At 39.0% G+C, this 7,885-nt stretch overlaps 2 protein-coding genes across 3 annotated transcripts; both read right to left on the reverse strand.

The window, feature by feature from the left end:
• Positions 1-2,961: 2,961 nt before the first annotated feature.
• Positions 2,962-4,703, reverse strand: LOC115828094 (flavin reductase (NADPH)-like). Its single transcript, XM_030792004.1, has 4 exons — positions 4,569-4,703; positions 3,684-3,885; positions 3,388-3,552; positions 2,962-3,122 (listed from the first exon to the last, which is right to left on the reverse strand). Exons 1-4 carry the CDS (start codon positions 4,701-4,703, stop codon positions 2,962-2,964), a joined length of 663 nt encoding a protein of 220 aa, XP_030647864.1.
• A 531-nt stretch (positions 4,704-5,234) lies between these two features.
• Positions 5,235-7,607, reverse strand: LOC115827690 (uncharacterized protein At2g34460, chloroplastic). Of its 2 annotated transcripts, none has more exons than XM_030791594.1 (5): positions 7,484-7,607; positions 7,063-7,224; positions 6,240-6,438; positions 5,962-6,126; positions 5,235-5,663 (listed from the first exon to the last, which is right to left on the reverse strand). In XM_030791594.1, the coding sequence occupies exons 2-5, from the start codon at positions 7,195-7,197 to the stop codon at positions 5,506-5,508; spliced, it is 657 nt and encodes a 218-aa protein (XP_030647454.1). In that variant the 5' UTR covers positions 7,198-7,224; positions 7,484-7,607; the 3' UTR covers positions 5,235-5,505. The 2 variants fall into 2 exon arrangements, with proteins under 2 accessions (XP_030647454.1, XP_030647453.1); XM_030791593.1 differs by having other exon boundaries at positions 7,394-7,607.
• Between the last annotated feature and the right edge of the window lie 278 nt (positions 7,608-7,885).

Genomic DNA, 7,885 nt, shown 5'->3' on the forward strand with positions numbered 1-7,885 from the left:
TCCTGGGAATTTCACACACAACAGACTCTAGAGTTCACTCAGAAAGGTGCGAAAAACAGAGTGAGCAGAAGTTCTGCAGACAGTAATGCCTTGTTGATGAGAGAGGTCAAAGGAGAATAGCCAGACTAGTTTGAGCTGACAGAAAGGCTACGGTAACTCAGATAACCACTCTGTACAATTGTGGTAAGCAGAAAAGCATCTCAGAATGCACAACACGTCAAACCTTGAGGTCGATGGGCTACAACGACAGAAGGCCACATCGGGTTCCACTTCCATCAGCCAACAAGAGAAAGCTGAGACTGCAGTGGGCAAAGGCTCACCAAGTTCTCACTAGCTTGTTAATGCACATGTAACAAGGTTTTATGAACACGATAAAGAGTTCAGTGTTCTTCAGTGGCCTTCCTAGTCACTGGATCTGAATCCAATAGAACACCTTTGGGATGTGGTACAACGAAAGATTTGCAGCATGAATGTGCAGCTGACAAATCTGCAAAATTTACATGATGCAATCATGTCATCACGGACCAGAATCTCAAAGAAATGTTTCCAACATCTTGTTGAGTCCATGCCACAAAAAACTGAGGCTGTTTGGAGAGCAAAGGGAGGCCCTACACAGCATTAGTATAGTGTTCCTAATAAAGTGCTCTGTGAGTGTATTCTTCTTGATAACATAAATTGGATCTCTGCTGCTCCTGGGTCACACAAAGACCAAATCTACAAATGACCAAAACTAAAACTGGGGAATCAGACAACCTTACAAAATTATTAACACTAAACAGAATTACTATGATGTTAATTTTACCATGGAGCAATTACAAGAGCAGGGGCCACACTTGCAATATCACTGATTCCTGCGTCTAATCCCAAAGGGATGTCCAAGAGTTGTCTGTGACAACCCTTAGTTTCAAAATACAAGTTCAAAACTTGAGATTTGGCTCTGATCCTTGTCTTTCCCAATTGTCTGTTCGTGCAATTGGCAAACATCTCTATCTTTTGACAAAAGATGCAAAGTCCTCTGACCACAGTCTGTTCCTAACACACCATCAGAGAGGGCCATCAGTGAAGTTATGCAACCCTCTGTGTCCTTGAGATTTCTTGATGCAATCAAAGATAAAGTGTGGTTAATATTAAGAGGCAGTTTTTGTCTGTGGTGAGCGTAGGTTAATGTGTAATAATTACACATGACTCCAAGCAAATTCAAAAACTTAGTCATCATATCAGCCATTCCATATCAATCAGCAAAATAATTTCTCTTAGAATGTAAAGCCCTCAGTAACTACCAAGAGTTACCACAAAGTAGCCACAAGCATACTGCAAAGCTGTCCTAAGTGCTCTGAATCTTGATAACTCCTGTGAGCTGTATCTGATAACTGCTAATTCCCCCATTCCTTTTGACCTCCTTGCTGTACAATGGACTTTTGAACCTGAAACTTCAAGTTACACCCAAGATTTTAAAGTACAGCTGAGCAGCAAACAGTTCATTCAAACTTTTCAATGAAAGGAATCTTAATCTGCTTTTGGGTTGAATTGAGTAATCATGCACTCTTAAGAACACACTCTTAATAATTAAGAGTACAGTTCATGTTGTGCAACCTGTTTTTCGATATGAAGTTTGCATGAGAAAATGGTATGAGAGTATGGCAGAAGGAAGGGGGATAAGGGTTGATCAATGACACATCCAATATTTGACTGTATAAATCGATATATATTTAGAGGAGTTCACACATAACTAATGTTTTTCAAACAAAGCAATTTCATTTTATGTAAATATTTAGCTGGAGTGTACCTCATGACACTCTGTGACTTCTTTTTATCGCTTGCTTCACATAGTCGAGGAGATGAACCTTAAGTAAGGATCAAAGTTAATCAAAACCAGTCTAAACAGCTACTCAAGGGTGTACACTGCATCAAGACTGTCTTTAGCACAGCTGGAAATTTTTTTTATCATTAAACTCTCAGTTCCATCGCAATGAAATACCAGATCAAAGGTGTGCTACTGCCCTCTTGTGTTTGTACAATACACTACTATAATTTATGATAAAAACTGTCTCAATGAAGACAGAGGGCTACTTATGACCTGAATTCCGTATTATATATTACAACACCACATGATGCTTTTGGATTGGCGCTGTTTTGGCCTGTAGAAAGTAGTGAGTACATGGTGCAGCTGTGTTAAGTGATGCATCAAGATGACCTGGGCATGATGTGATTGAAATGGAAACATTTTGCTCAAATGCATCATATATTGCTGTAATCAACCACATGGCAAAAGTTGTGAGTGGGCGCATCATCCTTAAGTACCACCAAAAAATGCCTTTCAAGTGATATGCAGGTGATAACACGAATGTCTCAACCACAGTTAGACTGAAAAAAAAAACAGCTAGCAAACCAGCTCTATCGCAGGACTGCTGTGTAATATGCTAATTAACTGACTTGCTGTCATTCCAGTGCTCACAAATGACCTCATACATCCAATGGTGCATTCCTAGGATAAATAGCATATTTCTTATTTAAAAAGGAGAGGAATTTTGAAAACTGATTTCTTTTTCCAGAGAGATGCTACTATGGCTGTTCTAAAAAGACATATTGTATGTGATCATACTTCTGTCCCAAAAAATTACATAAAAAAAGCACAGAAACAAAATTTCCATTTTTATGTATCAGAGCCATGTATGAGGATTATGCCTCTCGAGTGGATGCTTCAAAGGAGTGCCCCTTGTCAACTACCTGAATCTCAACTATGGATGTCTATGGTATACACATGTTTGTTGCTTACCTTCCCCTGACTAACAGGGACATTTTACATGGAGTGTGCAGATACTTCATCTTAGAGCATGTCAAAAATAGAAAAAAACGTTTAATGCCAGACTTCCAAGATTTCCCAACAGGCAATATCCAGTCATAATGTGTTTGGGATGTATAGTTCCTGTGTGTCCAGTGTATTTTACTTTGGTAGATGAATTATTTGGTTGTGATGGCAACACCTTTTTTAATCCAGTCATTTTTGTCAAGAAGTGATAACATGAAGCGAGCCACGTCGCCTCTAGCAACTGCGTGCCGCCCTATAGGTTGTCCATTTGAATCAGGAACAAAGTATCCTTCATAAGTCAGGAACTCTCTCACTGGACAAAAAAAGAAGAAAAAAACCAAATATCGAAACAAAATCAGTAAAGCTCAGCAAAGCTGAAAAGATTGAGAGCAACTTTAAACGATATTAATGCATACAAATAATGTGACCGACTACTTAATCTATGTATAAATCGCAAATCTCCATGATGTACTCCAATTTACACATGAGGAGTTTTATCTCACGAAAAATAAACTGTTTTGTAAGTTCATGTTTTAGGTGAGTACACCATAATGTATATTGACAGGTACTTTCTTTACCTGTTGCTGCCTCATTCCTGAGACCTGGAGGTCTGACAACAGTCCAGTTAATATCTTTAGTCTTCTTTAGAAAGTGCTCCATCTCATACATGTTGCTTAACACACTCTGAATCATTGTGATAAGGAACAACCGGAAAACAAATGAAGTCTTCATCAATGATTTGGCTGAAATAAAAAACAAAAACAAAAACATTGCATTCATAAGGGAAAGCAGTACAACTTGCAATACTGATAGCCCCGCTGCAACATAAACATACAGTTATGTTTAAGGCAAGATTTAGCAAAGTGACACTTACGGTCAGTGTACCAAGATGTCATGGTAATTATTCGATTCACGCCAACTTGCTGCATAGCTCTGATTGTGGTCCTCATCGAACGTGTGTATCCGTTAACACCAGAGAGAGGTGTCGGTGAGAACCCAAGGCAGGAAATAACCGCATCTTGCCCTTTGAGGTGATGTTCTAGACTGTCCTTACAGAAAACATCACCCTCAGTTACCTAAAGGGATTGAGAAAACATACAGTCACTCATTGTTAGTGATTGATAGTAAGTGATTCTGGGCAGTTTCTAACGCACGCAATACACATATGATATCTTCAGCAGATGTGAAGTCAAGGGCTTCCTCAATTTTGTATGAAAAATTTCTTGAGGGCACCATCTACTAGAGTAAGTTATACATTTGATTTGACGAGAAAGACATACAAGTGTAAAAACATGTAAGCCTGGAGCATGACATGTGAAAGATATTTTTAAACCATCACCAGTCTGCTCCTCCTCTGTCTAGGCTGAAGAGCAATAAACAAACAAACAAACAAACAAAAAATAAATAGGAGAAACATACGGTGAAACTTCATCTTATTCAACGTAAAACTGTACGTGGGCATAAGTGACATAGTTGGTATTTCTCTCGTGCAGCGTACTGACCTAATCTTGTCACAGTTACAAACGGTTTATCATGTTTATATGCAATCATATTTGTGCAGTGCTGTCGTTGGTTTCTGAACGCTGCTCTCATAGATATACACAAGACAACGTGAGTCCAGTCAATAGGGGGACACCAGTTTGTACGACACAGATACAGACGCGCAGCACATGATTGCTTGTTCTATAAACGAGTATGGTGAAAGATAAAGGATTATTCTTTATTGCTGTTTTGTCGTTGCATCCCGTGGTGGTTTTACCTTGAGTTTCTCGTGCACAACTGTCAGCTTTGCCGGACTCCTTACAATTGCTGTGACAGTGTGTCCTTTAAGAAGAGCTTGTTTTACCAAATACTGTCCTGTTCGCCCGGTGGCTCCGAGAACGGCAATCTTCATTTTCATCTAAAGCTAATACCCTTATTCAAACGTGTTATTTCATGTGAGTCTCTTCAACATTTTTTCACACCCTCGGCAACGAAACTTCCACGACGGGTTGATATACATAAGAATACTCTAGTACCCACCTTTCATAATCAGTTCCCAGCATGCTATGCGACTGCTAGACGCACATGAAACAGGCATGCTACTTGCACGAAGTGTGGATATTTACAATGGTTCACAAAGGTTTTACTCCACACATTAAAAAGAAAAGCCGCAACCAGTAGCTTACTTCTGATGTGAAGGCTCTATAAAAATTTCTCTGACTATAATATTTGCTGATAGCTGGCCGGATTTTCTCACTTCTTCTCTGTATAGAAAGACAAGGATTTGGAAATGCTACTTTCCACATTAATATCTTAAAGTCTCTTGTTTTTGACACAAAATGGGGCTATGGTACATTGTTCCGGACTGTGGTAACCCCACAGCTTGTTTACAGTTTAACAAATAAACAAGACTCTCAGTGAATCTGACTTGAATATTTGGAAAAGGTTTATTCAGAAAGAACACGTTTAAGAGTTCATACAATAATGCTGCATTTATCATCTTATACCGAATTAATTATTGCAAGTACAAAAATGTACATGTAAACATAAGCAATATTCATCAAAGTAGTGCAATAAGGCAACAGATGAAAGATTCTCTGTGGCATTAAATACATTCATTTTATGTTATTTCCATAAAAAAGAAAACACCAATCACATTCTTGGAAGATTCCTGTCAGTAAATCAGATGCAGAAGCTGATATAGGTGAAATGTTTCATTTGGTTATGATGGCAACTGCTTTTTTCATCCAGGCATTACTGTCGAGCAGGGATAGCATGAAGCGAGCTACATCACCTCTTGTTATGGACTCTCTCATAGGCAAACCACTGGCATCAGGGACATAGTAACCCTCGTGAGTGAGGATCTCTTTATCTAAAACACATTGACAACAAATTACAGTAGAGAAGTAGTGTCAGAAGTAGTATTTTTTTTTTTTTAAATGTTCATAACCATGACACTAAATGTCAAGAACCTGGAAACCCTGCCAATCCCAACTGAGCAACTGCTTATGAATGATCAGTGAGACAAAAGTATTGCTGTTTTCCCAGTATGTTTAGCATCTTTCCTTGTAAAATAATACTTCACAATAACCGCATTCAAATACTGTACATAAATGAATTACTGAATATAAATATGTTCGTTTCTTCAATCATTTCTGCATTGTTCCTACCGGTCGCTGGTGCATTTCGAAGACCAGGAGGACGTGCAACAGTCCAGTTGATGTCCTCAGACTTCTTCAGATAGTTCTCCATCTCGTACATGTTGGTGAGAACACTGCGAATCATTGGAAGGAGGAGATAGCGGATGGCAAATGAAGCCTTTGAACCCGAATCAGCTACGTGAACCAGACAGACAACAAATCTATGTGATTATTGAGGATTAAATGAAAATGAGTATATTCGTCCTTAAATACTGAAATACATGCACTTATGTTTAGCTGATACTTACGATCAGTGTACCAGGATGTCATGGTGATGATTCGATTCACTCTAGCCTCTCGCATTGCATTGAGCGCAGCCCTCATGGACAAAGTGTATCCGGTGACTCCATAAAAAGATGGTGAAAACCCAAGACAGGACATCACAGCATCCTGGTCCTTGAAGTGAGATGTCAAGCTGTCAGTTGAAAAAATGTCTCCCTCAACAACCTGAGGTGCGACAAAGCATAAAGATAAATGGATAAACATAGAAATGTAGAGACAAATCACACATTTTTGTCAACATAAATTACGGATCTTATTGGCCATATGTAGTGATTTGTGGACTTTTTGTCAGATGTCTAAGAAAATGTTTTTGTTTTGTTTGTTTGTTTTTTAATTTCTTACATAGAAATATACAGTGTAGATATAAAAATGTCTTAGTGTAACAATGATGAATTGGAAAAATAATGTAACATATAATAGTTACATTGTGGATGAAAGTCAGTATGATCCATTCGTGAACTACGTTAGCAGTCTGTTTGATCAAAACTTGGCAGCAGACTTTAATTTGACCAAAAATACTGGCTGATGACTTGCACGTGCCTGAGAACACGAAACACTGTTTTGACTGAGGACATTTACATTACCTAAGATTTTCTTTTTTTTAAGTATCAGTACGTTGATGAGATAAGATTTTTTTGGACTACACTACCCACTTCTAGGCCTTACGTCACAAGACAAACGTATGTTTCATCCACCACCTCTTATTCAACACCATCACCTTCAGACAGCGCATTGTCGCTTTCTATTCGCAAATGCCACAGGCAAAGAATATCACGATGAAGAATTAACCTTAAGTTTTTCGTGTGTTACAGTCAGTTTTCCTGGGTTCCGCACGACGGCTGTGACAGTGTGCCCTTGCTGAAGAGCTTGGTTAACTAGTTGCTGCCCCGTCTGTCCGGTGGCTCCGAGCACGGCAATCCTCATAATCAAATTTCTCCTTTCGCCTCAGTTCTGAAATAATAGTGTAATCGGATGCAAAACAGTGAAGCCTACAAACCAGTGCGTTTTCCCAGCATCAAAAACAACCAATGTGGTTATTTTAAATGTCTCTAAAGAACACACCACACGCCATTATTCATTACTACACATGTGCATTTGTCAGACACTATTTCGCACTTACGGTATAATGGTCTATCTGCGCGCAGAAAGATTACTTTTGCAACGAAGCACGGTAGAACTGATTTAGCAAAAGGCTCCCCTTCCTGGTTACCTTGATTTCACCGGGACCGATAGCCTACTGCGATACTTCCGTGTTATCGAGGCTGACTAGTTATCAACTAAGCACAAATACCGCAACATCTGTGACATTTGAAGTTCACTAGAAGCGAGGCTTAACCACAGAATTATAAAACTGTGACACCACAGACAAATGGCGGCCAAGGCCCGGAAATACGTTTTGCTGGTTGACTCCCATTTAGACGTTCTCAGTTTTTTCAAACATAGTGTCCTCAACTAAAAGAATCCTCATCTTTGGTAACCTCTGAAAGACCTTAAGCTTCGCTCTGTTCAAAACTGATCACAATCAACAAAGTCTACGAAATACTCATCGCATTACTGTTGAGCTAATGACATGAACAAAACTAGACTGTGATATGTTGAATGTATTCATCCT

This window comes from Chanos chanos, chromosome 14 (assembly GCF_902362185.1).
Source record: "Chanos chanos chromosome 14, fChaCha1.1, whole genome shotgun sequence".
NCBI classification, from domain to species: Eukaryota; Metazoa; Chordata; class Actinopteri; order Gonorynchiformes; family Chanidae; genus Chanos; species Chanos chanos.

Coding starts and splice junctions, on each gene's coding strand:
- LOC115828094 (XM_030792004.1), bottom strand. CDS start 4,703: ATGAAGATTGCCGTTCTCGGAGCCACCGGGCGAACAGGACAGTATTTG. Junction 3,553..3,683: donor GACATCTTGGTACACTGACC/GTAAGTGTCACT, acceptor TTTTTATTTCAG/CCAAATCATTGATGAAGACT. Junction 3,123..3,387: donor CAGGAATGAGGCAGCAACAG/GTAAAGAAAGTA, acceptor TTTTTTGTCCAG/TGAGAGAGTTCCTGACTTAT.
- LOC115827690 (XM_030791594.1), bottom strand. CDS start 7,197: ATGAGGATTGCCGTGCTCGGAGCCACCGGACAGACGGGGCAGCAACTA. Junction 6,439..7,062: donor TAACACACGAAAAACTTAAG/GTTAATTCTTCA, acceptor GTCGCACCTCAG/GTTGTTGAGGGAGACATTTT. Junction 5,664..5,961: donor TCGAAATGCACCAGCGACCG/GTAGGAACAATG, acceptor AATGTGTTTTAG/ATAAAGAGATCCTCACTCAC.